The sequence below is a fragment of the Mytilus edulis genome, chromosome 4 (assembly GCF_963676685.1).
Source record: "Mytilus edulis chromosome 4, xbMytEdul2.2, whole genome shotgun sequence".
NCBI lineage: Eukaryota > Metazoa > Mollusca > Bivalvia > Mytilida > Mytilidae > Mytilus > Mytilus edulis.
This window is the reverse complement of record NC_092347.1, coordinates 84,399,686-84,411,896: the sequence shown is the minus strand read 5'-3', so window position 1 is coordinate 84,411,896 and position 12,211 is coordinate 84,399,686. Positions and strand designations below refer to the sequence as shown.

General features: G+C 30.0%; 1 protein-coding gene across 1 annotated transcript; it reads right to left on the bottom strand.

Moving 5' to 3' along the window:
• Positions 1-769: 769 nt before the first annotated feature.
• Positions 770-12,185, bottom strand: LOC139520820 (F-box/WD repeat-containing protein 5-like). The gene is made up of 8 exons (XM_071313791.1): positions 12,086-12,185; positions 11,005-11,253; positions 9,712-9,887; positions 8,765-8,957; positions 5,516-5,640; positions 4,141-4,556; positions 3,326-3,538; positions 770-2,538 (listed from the first exon to the last, which is right to left on the bottom strand). The coding sequence occupies exons 2-8, from the start codon at positions 11,162-11,164 to the stop codon at positions 2,325-2,327; spliced, it is 1,497 nt and encodes a 498-aa protein (XP_071169892.1). The 5' UTR covers positions 11,165-11,253; positions 12,086-12,185; the 3' UTR covers positions 770-2,324.
• Between the last annotated feature and the right edge of the window lie 26 nt (positions 12,186-12,211).

Genomic DNA, 12,211 nt, shown 5'->3' with positions numbered 1-12,211 from the left:
CAAGGTAGATTTAAATCTAACAATATACCAACTGGTCAATTTAAATGTCCCTATTGTGTTGTCAATTTTAAAAACAGGTTGAGCTGTAGGTAAACTTTTACAGTAACACCTATAAGCAACTCACTGTAAGAGATTTGATCTAAAAAAAAACAGCTATTAACTTATAATTTAGAAACAATGCTTTAAATGATGAATTTGGTAAAGTTCTTAATTTCCACTATACAAATGTTGAGCAATATAATTGTGTGTTACTCATGTTATTTTTTGTTGAAATGTTGAAGCATGTAATTGACAGTAATCGAAAAGTAATGTAATTACTTTTGATAAAGTAATCGATTGTAATCGATTACATAATAAAATTTGAGTAATCGATTATTAATAGATTGCACAAAAATCCTTCATGTAATCGATTATTAATCGATTACATTTGTCAGTAATCTTGCCCATCCCTGGAAAATGAGGTCATGATTAGGTTCAAAGTGTAATACTGACATAGACTCTAATTGAAGCATTTACAGATTAAATCTATATAAAGTAAATAGTGTTGGTCTTAATATTCACTCTTCCAATAATCTTACCATCAAAACAACATTGATTTTACAGGTTTATGAACTATGAAATGTCAAGGACAACTGAAATATGGTAGATGGAAACTTCAAACCATAAGACATCCCTATTTTAAATATGGATTGCGTAGCTTCTTTTATTACCCTCTAATATTATGAAAATTTGTTTAACAAGTCAACCTGTCATCATTTCCAGAAAAGCATACTTTTATACTGTTTATTAACAAATTAAATAACAGTCAACAGACATTCATAAACGAATTTTCTTCAACAAACATTCCTTGAAAAAGAATCATAAACAGCATTCAAATAATATTAATATACAATCTGAATCTATCAAACTTGGTTTACATTATAATATTAACCATACATTCATAAAAAGGTTCCAATGTATTAGAAAAATATAATAAGATGTACTTAAATACAAACTGTCCCAGTTGCATCAATTTATAAAGCATATAACACCTAACCTTTTAACTTAATGTTACTTAAAACAACTCTTGTATGTTATATCATGAAATTTGCAGGTACAAAAAACATACATGTAACAATCAAATAAATACACTAAAATGATGTTAAACCATTTGATATGTGGAATCAATGAAAAATAGAAGCTTCTAGAAGCTTGAATCTCCAACAAGGCAAAAAAATATCATATTGTTTTATTTTGGTATTTTCACTTAATATGAATGCATTTGGTTCAATAGTACCGGCAAACATGTAACAGAAATATTCGTTTGCAAATTGATGAACAAGGTGAACTTTTAGCATCCTGAAATGAAATCCAATAATCCACATCAAAGTCATAAAAAAAAAGTTTTACCTTTGAGGTGATTTAAAAATAAAATGTTTACTTTTTGAATCTAAATACCTGTGTGTTCTCCCTTAATGATAACCTTCCTTCTCTATATCAACTTGATACTTAAAGAAAAAATATTTTAACAACATAGTTATTATAAATAAATGGAGGATATTGCCATGGGACACAGATGATGCCCCACTAGCATATCAAACTATAAAGGGACAAAACACAGAACAGTCAAAGTAATGCCACCAAAATTCGAACTTGATCATAGTTTTGAGGTGATAAACATTTTGTATAAGTTTCTTAACATTTGGTTGAAGCAAACTAAAGTTACAGAACAGAAGCCAGTTTCTGGATGGACCTACAAAGAGATGGGAGGTCAAGGGTAAACCTTAATGCTCCATCTGTTATGGTATTGCATAAAAATAAATTACATCTTAAGCAACACTATGTACTGTCAGATACATAAATTAACCCCCTTTTTATTTAAAGTTTTAATTCAGTATTCACAAATATATCTCATCCAATAAAACCTAACCTGTATTTAAACTACAGTAAATATAGAAGATTTTAAGATTTCTAGAGGAAACTTGTTGATTATGTACTGTTTGAAATATAGTCCATTCAATTCTACTTATTTTTTAAGTTTTAAATGTTCTTAAGTTTAAAAAAAAGAGTGCTCAAGTAGTTTGTTCCAACACTTACAGTTTGAAGAACTGAATTTTAAATTTCTTTACCATGAGATAAAGATCAAAACACAGCCAGCACCTTAAACACTTGAATGTGCTAGAATTAAAACACCAATAAAGTTGCCATCATGCACCTTTTTAACACCATAACAACATTCTCTCATACAAAGTCGTGCTTACTCTTTATCTGGCTAATCCATATCCTTACATGTTTAACTAATCCTATTCTTTAATCTCTTAATTTCAATTGCATTTTTTATAATTCTATAAATATGAAGAATCAACTGGTTGTAATGTTTTCATCCTATTTCTTGACCTCCATATTCTGATCGTATGGTCATCACCAGATGTCACCATTGTTTCACAGTCTTTAGGGTTAAATTCTAGACCATTGACCACACCCTCTTTATGTTGTAATGTAGTAATCAAACATCTGTAATATCTATCCCATAGGTAGGCTTTAGCTTCTTCACTTCCACTGAAAAATAATTTTAAATTTCAAGTACTGTAAATTCAGAAATTATTGAGTGTTTTTATTAAAGCGAATGCCACTGGGTGAGTATCGCAATAGTAATAACTTGCATTTTGATATCTAATACATATATCTGTATGCAGATTTTCCTTAAATCGAATAATTAATCTAGCATTTTTGTCCATTTTAAAAAAATTACAACAATAAATGCATGCAATAAATTTCTGAATTTACAGTATATTTATATCATCAAAAAATTTAAATTAAAGATAGGAATATCTTACTAACATTATTTTTTCCTCAATATGACACATGCAAGTATCTAGCTTTCATGTATAAACAGAATAAAGGATCTTCAATGCACGATGAATAAAACTCTGTTGTAGACGAAATAACAGAAACCCAACATTTATAAAAATACTTATACTGAAATTCATAATTTACATAAATATCAATTGCAATGATCTATTATAATGCAGTGAACATATTTGAAACATGTTTGATACAGGTTATGAATGCAAGTACAGTAAAATCTAATATAGTGTTATGTTTTCTAAGTGTCTATTTATAAAATTCTTGACAGAATCTGTGGATATGTGACTTTCAAAACTGTTTACAGCATCAAAATGGTAAAGTAATTGGTAACTTCTTTAGTGTATTGAACATTGTTGAAATGTTGAAATACAAAAACACATGTACAGTATGAAAAATAATACTTTTGAAAATAAGTTTTCCTTTTTGTTTCTAGATCTTCTATACAAATAAAGGGAGACAACTTTTTTTGAAGTCTAACCTTGCCACAATATCATCTGAGGTATCCAGACAGATGTACCATGCTGGGTATTCTGAGAAACCTTTGTGTCCCTCATAGACAATATCCGGCATTATCTGCTTTGTCTGGAGGTCTATAACATTAACCTGTAGATTTTCCTTCAGGTGTAGATAGTCTTCCCATTCTTCATTTTCCTCTACTTTGACTGCTTCACGGAAATTAAAATATAAATACCTGAAATAATAATATTATAATTAGTTTATAACACATGTACTATGAAAGAATTAAAGTGGGATATTAGGGACTTGAAAGTAACTGCACTTTATGTAATGGCTGCTTGTAAGTATCATCTTAGTGCAACATCTTTATTTCTTGGTAAATATTTAATTTCTCTCAAAAATATCTGATATATTATTACAACAAAAATTCACTTTATTGAATGATATCTTAAATTTCAAGCCCACAATTTTTTTCAAATTATACGGAATTTTTCTCTTGCCTTATTATATGAAGGAAATATGAATTTTAAAACCCAGTGCACTTTTCTTATACATCTTTTTTCATGTGAATTTTTAACACAACCTAATTCCTAGCCGGACTACAACTTAGAAAATAATCATATTGTATTTCAAACATTGTGGACAAAAATCACTGATATCTCTGTCCTAAATTATTATTTCCTACCATTTTATGCAGTCTTTTATTATTTTGTTTCACTTCGAAAATCCTTCTAAAATTTAATTAAATTTATGACAAGAGAAATTGAGACATGTTGGGATAGAATAACCTCAGATTTACGTTCTCATTAAAGGAAAAACAATAAAAACTTGTCTAACCTGTGGTCATGTGACAATTTCATACCAGATATGTACTGTCCAGGTCTTCGTATTACATCATAGCTGAAAGGTCGTACAGCGTTAGCCTCATCAAAATCTTTAGATGTTTTAACGTCCTTTAACTTGTGTAAAATTATACAATCATGAATACCTGCCACAAAAATTAAGTATTTAATGCATGTATCACTATTATTTCTATCTGTGTTGTATATCACAGAATTTGCGTTTCTATTTATATCACATTTTGACGTCAGAGGTTTTGGTTTAATTGGAACATTAGCTACCATTAGGTTCATAGTATGATTGCAATCCGCATAAAATGTACATAGTCTATTTCCATCTGTATTATCTAATATCTCCTGGGGGTCTGGAGGCTTTACTGGTTCCTGGTTCATTCTAGTCCTTTTATCTGGAACCTGTGAAATACATGTAGTTAAAGCAGTAGTATCATAATCAGTTCATAGTGAAGGATGTACTTAGATGAGTTTGGTAATTAATGTCAGATGTTCCAACTCCTTTTTCTCATATAAGACTTTAAACGCTCATAATAGGTTGTTTATTGAAATTTAAGCAAATTCTAGATTTCATTTCTTTCAATTTGACACCCAAATTATATCAAGTAAAGTAAATATCTCGAAAAGACGCTTCATGACCTATCAATATTTCTAGCTTATTTTGTTTCTAAACTAATGCTCTTCTGACTTAAAATATCAATTTCAAATTCTAGATTTGTTTAATTTTAACTATTAAATGGGATGTTTCTTCCTTAAAGTGTTGAAAAGAAGAAATAACTTGTGGAGTGTAAAATACTTACAAGCAACTTATTTTCACAGATAATTTTTTTCATATTTAGCCCTTTATTTCTAAGGCTATTTTGACATATATAAATTTTCCAAATTTTTTCACTTGATTGTTATATATTCATCAAAAACAAGTTTGAAATTTTCACAGTGATATATATTGGCATTTAACTATTCCTGACAATTGTGAAAAAAATATATCTTTAGTGGGTTTACAGGTTACACAAGCTTAAGATTCAAATATAAATAGACAACAAAAATCAATTAGTCAAGTTCTTTAGTAATTTCAAACAGAACTGTTTATATCTGAATGTCTTACATATTCAAGTTTCTACGTTTGTATGGTAAAAAATGCATCGTATCAACCCAGTTCAATCATCAAATAAGGCAGTTTGGTTTGAACTTAGAAACTGGATTATTATATAGATCCGAAATACCTATGTACATCAGTTAATTAATGTGTTATTCGGTCACTCTATAAATATTTTTCAATGTTTAAATTCTCCAATTTGTCATTCTATAATCAACCTTTTGTAGTAAAATATGTGTAACTCACATTCTTGATAATACCATACCTTGAAAGAGTTAATAGTTAGATGATCATGATTTGTGGCATATCCACCTAAACAAACTTCTGTATCAGCCCAATCAGCAAACAGATGAGGGGGATTCATACCCATCACTCTAATTATAGTGAAATCTGAAGAAAAAAAAAACTATTGTAAATACAGAATAAATATCAGAGTGAGTTCTGTGACTTTGTATAGTGAAATCTAACACAATGATCATTGCTGTGACTTTGTATAGTGAAATCTAACACAATGATCAGTGCTGTGACTTTGTATAGTGAAATCTAACACAATGATCATTGCTGTGACTTTGTATAGTGAAATCTAACACAATGATCAGTGCTGTGACTTTGTATAGTGAAATCTAACACAATGATCATTGCTGTGACTTTGTATAGTGAAATCTAACACAATGATCAGTGCTGTGACTTTGTATAGTGAAATCTAACACAATGATCATTGCTGTGACTTTGTTTAGTGAAATCTAACACAATGATCAGTGCTGTGACTTTGTATAGTGAAATCTAACATAATGATCAGTGCTGTGACTTTGTATAGTGAAATCTAACACAATGATCAGTGCTGTGACTTTGTATAGTGAAATCTAACATAATGATCAGTGCTGTGACTTTGTATAGTGAAATCTAACACAATGATCATTGCTGTGACTTTGTATAGTGAAATCTAACACAATGATCAGTGCTGTGACTTTGTATAGTGAATCTAACACAATGATCAGTGCTGTGACTTTGTATAGTGAAATCTAACACAATGATCAGTGCTGTGACTTTGTATAGTGAAATCTAACACAATGATCAGTGCTGTGACTTTGTATAGTGAATCTAACACAATGATCAGTGCTGTGACTTTGTATAGTGAAATCTAACACAATGATCAGTGCTGTGACTTTGTATAGTGAAATCTAACACAATGATCAGTGCTGTGACTTTGTATAGTGAAATCTAACACAATGATCAGTGCTGTGACTTTGTATAGTGAATCTAACACAATGATCAGTGCTGTGACTTTGTATAGTGAAATCTAACACAGTGATCAGTGCTGTGACTTTGTATAGTGAAATCCAAAAGAATGAGTGCTGTGACCTTGTATAGTGAAATCCAAAAGAATGAGTGCGTTGACTTCTTATAATTAAATCTAAATGAATGACAAACTATAATTCTAGAGAAATGAATTCTAAAATAATGGCAATATTACATTTACTAAAAGTCATTTGAGTGAATTGTGAAAACATTTAAGGTTCATCATCATACACTTTGACTAAAATGCCTGTGTTTACACCATGTACAGACAAAACTGTGTAATTTGAAAAGTTTTAAATCCTGGCAGCACCTATATATATATCATTTTGTATTCATTTTGTGTTTTAAAATGTTAAAAACTTTTATGGATTTAGCTTAACATTGTCTTTCCTTGCAACATGGTGTAATAAAAACCAGATGCTCCGCAGGGTCCAGCTTATACGACCGCAGAGGTCGAACCCTAAACGGTTGGGGCTAGTATGGACACAACACTCAAGCTGGATACAGCTCTGAATTTGGATTGTGATTAAATAGTTGACATAGCATAGGTTTCTGACACAGAATGAATGTGGTCTAATGAACTTAAATCTTTTATTTTGCTTTTGAGCAATTCACTATGCTGTTGAATATTAATCCTCTCAAAAAAATAAATAATTGAAGAAATTTTCTTTTTATTTTCTGAAATCTGAAATGAGAAAAATTGACCCCCCCCCCCTGAATTTTTGTTTCACCTCCCCCTTGATCTCAATTCAAATTTCTAATGGAGTTTGCAACAATAACTACTCATTTAAATACATCATAAAATATAAAATATTAAAATATAAAATGTCATTCAGTCTTGGTTAAAATATTAATTAATAGTAACTTCTAAAAAAATAAATGGGGAATGTGTCCAAAGGGACACAGATGATGCCCCTGCTAGCATATAACGTTATAAAGGGACATAACTCAAGAACTGTAAAAGTGAAGCTGCCAAAAATTGAACTTAAACTGAGTTTGGAGGTATTAAGCATTATGTACTCATTTCATTAAATTTAGTTGAGACAAACTTAAGTTAAGAGAACAGAGTTCTAAAAAATTCTTCAATTTTTCCATTTGTAAACCTAGAATGGTAATCAAAGTGCTTGTAATCACTGAATGGTAAAGACTGCTTTAATCGATCAGTTGGTAGTAAAGTGAATATTGCATTGTATATTGTATATAGGATTGATTTAAGTTGGTTCAACTACTATTCTGGACAAAGAAAGATAACTCCAATTTTCAAAGAAGATTTCATAAAACATTGGTTTTAGGGGATTCAACAACCATTGTGGGCAAAGAAAGATTGTCTTGAAACTACAAAGATGCTTGTTTTTGGTCCCTTTTTGACCCTTTATTCCTAAAAAACTGTTTGCCCCATAACCCACAAATATTTCCCAACCTTCTACTTTAATATTGTATTAAACATTGTGGTACAATTTCAGAACATTTGAAATATTTATACACAACTTTTTGTACTGACACAAGATAAATGCTTGTTTTGGGCCCTTTTGGGCCCCTAATTCCAAAACCTAAGGGACCATAACCCCCAAAATCAATCCCAAGCTTCCTTTTGTGGTTATAAACCTTGTGTTAAATTTTTTTTTTGATTTATACTAAAGTTATTATTCGGAAACCATCCATCTTCAGACGACGCTGATGACGACGACAATGACGCTGACGACGTGATACCAATATACGAACGCAAATTTTTTTTGCGGTCGTATAAAAATAAACAAAGTCATGTGAAATCTCTTTTGAGATGGTCCCCCTCAGGTAATGATTGTATTGTAACATATTGATTGAAATGGACAATAGAGGGACAATTAAATAAACACAACAAACATGACAAAGGTGATTTACATTTTGTTAATAGTGAAAATTAGTAAACTGTATCAAATAGAACTCAGATGTTTGTGTATTTTACCATCTTCTGTGGCAAGGAAAGAAAATTTTCATCAAAATCCATAAAGGTTTTTAACATGTAACATTTATTTACCTAGGTGCAGCCAGCCTTTAAAACTTTTCAAACTGTAGTTTTGCCTGTACACAGAGAAAATTTTAAGGTGTAAACACAGTCATTTTTGTCAACATGTACTGATGTATAGATGAATCTTAAACTTAACTTCAGAGAAATCTGAAAAATGAGTAGAATCTCAGTTAGTTTCAAAAAGCTGTATCCTAATTTTTAGCATACCTTGTGTCATGTCAAAGATTGCTCCATGTCCCATGAAGAACTCGTTGTAGTAGGGTCCATTGATGTTAACACCACACACCAACAAATAATCATCAGTTTTGTTAAACACAGCATATTGGGTTAAACTCCATTCTAACATTTCTTTTAAGTCTGCTGAATACTTTAGGGTTGTTGGAAACCCAATTTCCCATACCTTGAAAAATAAAAAATAAACACCCAAATCTAAAAAATAACACATTATTATAACAGAATTTTATGTGTATGCTATAATAACATTGTGTCCAAATTTTGATTAATTTTGATAACCTTAAAAAAGTTACACTCTTTTAATAGAAAAGGGTAGACATCTTAAGATCCTTAGAGATCAGAGATATTGCAAATTCTGTAATGAGATAGAGGACGAAAAACACTTCTTTCTCAAATGCCCTAAATATAACTTTTATAGAAACAAATATTTTGACTTCATGAAAATTAATTCGGAGTGGAAAGATACTGCTAAAGATGACATGCTTAAACTTAAAATAATACTAAACCCTACGTCTCACAGTCAAATTAAAAATACAGTTTCCTTTATAAGACAGTCATTAGAACTGAGGATGGGAGACCCAAAACAATAATTTGAACTGATACATTTTGTATTTTAATATTGTATTGTTTATTTTTGTATACATGTTATGTTTGTCACAGATCATGTTTTTGATTTATATGGCAATAAAATTATTTGAATTTGAATTTGAATTTATAATAAGTTTTTGAACTGAAAAAAAAGTTAATTTACATTGAAAAAAAACTGTTTAAGTAACATGTATCCAAATGTTCCAGGAATGCATGTGTATTGAAAGAATATGTTTGTATTTACAAATGTATATTGAAAAGGGGATCAAAGGGGTTTGGAATATGGTGCATTCCTTAATGCGTTCAGTATATTTTACATACATTTATCTCACCTTGACAGTGCAGTCTTTTGAAGTAGTACAGACATATTTTCCATTATGAGAAAATGCTACATCTAATACTTCATCAGTGTGATCTGTGAGCACTTCACTCTCAATTGCTGGTGTGTGATAATAGAATCTTTTGTATTCACTGTACCAGGAGTCTTTACCTGGAGCTAGGTCTGTATCTGAAATGGAGAAGATTCAATTCTAAAATCTTTGCTCTCTGCAGTAGATATAGTTTTTCCTTAAAACTTTAGTATATGAAGGAGCTCATAAAAAAATATTTAATTAATAGTTATTGAAAAATGGGGTGCAAATTTCAATATTTTATATTTTTTTCCTTTAGTTATCCAATTTTTCGATTTTGAAAATAGCAATACAAGGACAAGTAATCGTGTAAAGTATGGGCTTGTAATGGACAACAGGCATGTTTTCTCAAACAATACAGGTTCATCAATTTAGTTGTAAACTCGAAAAAGTAAGGATATAATTGTAGATGTTTCAAAAAATAGACAAGACCATGTTGTCCATGTTGTCAGAGAAAGGATGAAAGGGTAAAACTTGACCTTAATACTTTTGGTATGATTTATTGAGCACTGTCTACTCCTTTCATAAGAGTTTTTTCATCTTTTCAATTCTTTTAAAAGTGAAAACATTCCAAGAAATAAAGTCTTTTTGACAGAAAAACTTCTGCAAAAGCTGAACAGGTACCTGCAATATTTGACCTACGTTTTGAATGTCTACATGCGCAGCTATAACTTTGTAAACAAAAGACATACGCACCGCATTAATATAACCGTATTACTAATTTTTTATTCATAAAAACTTCTTAAATCTTATTAAAAAGCATTGCCTTTCGTATGGATATCAGGATGATTCCCAGTATTAGTTTTTTTAATGATTTAGAAGTTCAGCTTACAAGAAAGGTTAACATTCTTTCAAGAACTATTTTATCTAGGGATCCGTTATCATTGGTATGTAAAAATACCAAAACCATAACAAAAAAGATCTATTTATATTCTGATTTTTCTATGGATTGTAAAAACATGCACATAAAAGCAAAAGCTGGTATAGATATGAAAAGTATACCAAAGGAATAGCTCAAATCACTATTTAATACCAATAAACATATGGACAGGTTATATTAAGAATGAAATTCTATATAGTACATAAGTATGTAAAATAAGGAACCGAGTTCGGAAAGTGGCTTGGAAGTCTGATCAACGGTAAAAGAGAATTGACTGCATCATTTTCTAAAAACCAGCTTTTAAATCATAAAATGTGAAGTAAAAGTTTATATACTTTTGACATTATATGTTCTCCTCATTAACTTTCTCCATAAAGTTTCATCTAAAGCCACACGTTGCCATTTCTTACAAACTACAGTAATGTTCACCAGGTCTTGAAACTTTAAATACTGGAAAATTTCTAACAACCATGTATCTGGAATGTCCTGCCACATATTAATGTCTTGACAAAGGTCTTCTAACTGGTCATATCAACACCAACTGGCTTTTCAAACCTTTTCATTATCTGGTAGACAATTGTACACTACAAGAATAAAAGAATAAAAGAAAAATCAATTAAAATGCATGTTATCATGCTTATTAACTATGTACAGTGTAAACAGGAATTATCAATACTAAAATGTAAGTCTAGGATAGTGTTAGTAATTCAGTATTATGTAACTAAATGCCAAGATATTTTGCTGAGGCGAAATAAAATAGCATGTGTGGTTCCAGTTACAAAAAATGTATATATTAAAAAAAATGTTAGGATAGGTATTTGTGCCCAATACACAATGATACATGTTCGCACCCTACATGTATATGTATATATATATAACAAAAAAAAAATATTTTCTTGAATAAAAATTGGGGAATTATCGAACGATCCTTTTTTTTGAGGATTAATTATTACATGTATTAATATGATTAAATGTTATTTTATGTATGATTACTGCTAATTGGTATTTCTCAGCTAAATTTGGTATTTAATTATTGGTGTACGTGTGTCTAAAATTCATGATTTTGGTTTTAACTTGAATACCGAATGTATTTAGCTTGGTACAATGTATGGCAATGTATGAGTAAAAGTGTAAAATATTGACATTTTTAAATGAACAACACAAAAGAGAATTGTTTTTAACAGCTTTTCTCTCACTTTTGAAACATTGAACAAATAATATTTATATCAATACACTAAATGTATAAACATGATAAACCATAACATAATTTAAGATTTTTCCGCACAAAAAAACATTGCAAGAAATTTAAACCCACTTTATTTTGAAACAATGATATTTTTTTATAGCGTTACACTAACCATCTAACCAAAATCATATGAGCTACGGCTAGATTTAACACGGATAGGAGTTTCATACCAAGAAATGTTTCTGCGTTACCAACATCAGATGAAAGATAACACCACGATACCAGTTTTTGAACCAGTCGTCTTCCGAACAGTAATAACTGAATAACTATTCACCACAAAGCTTTAAAAATAATAT

Coding starts and splice junctions, on each gene's coding strand:
- LOC139520820 (XM_071313791.1), bottom strand. CDS start 11,164: ATGTGGCAGGACATTCCAGATACATGGTTGTTAGAAATTTTCCAGTAT. Junction 5,641..8,764: donor AATCTTTGACATGACACAAG/GTATGCTAAAAA, acceptor TTTTTTCTTCAG/ATTTCACTATAATTAGAGTG. Junction 4,557..5,515: donor TAACTATTAACTCTTTCAAG/GTATGGTATTAT, acceptor TGTATTTCACAG/GTTCCAGATAAAAGGACTAG.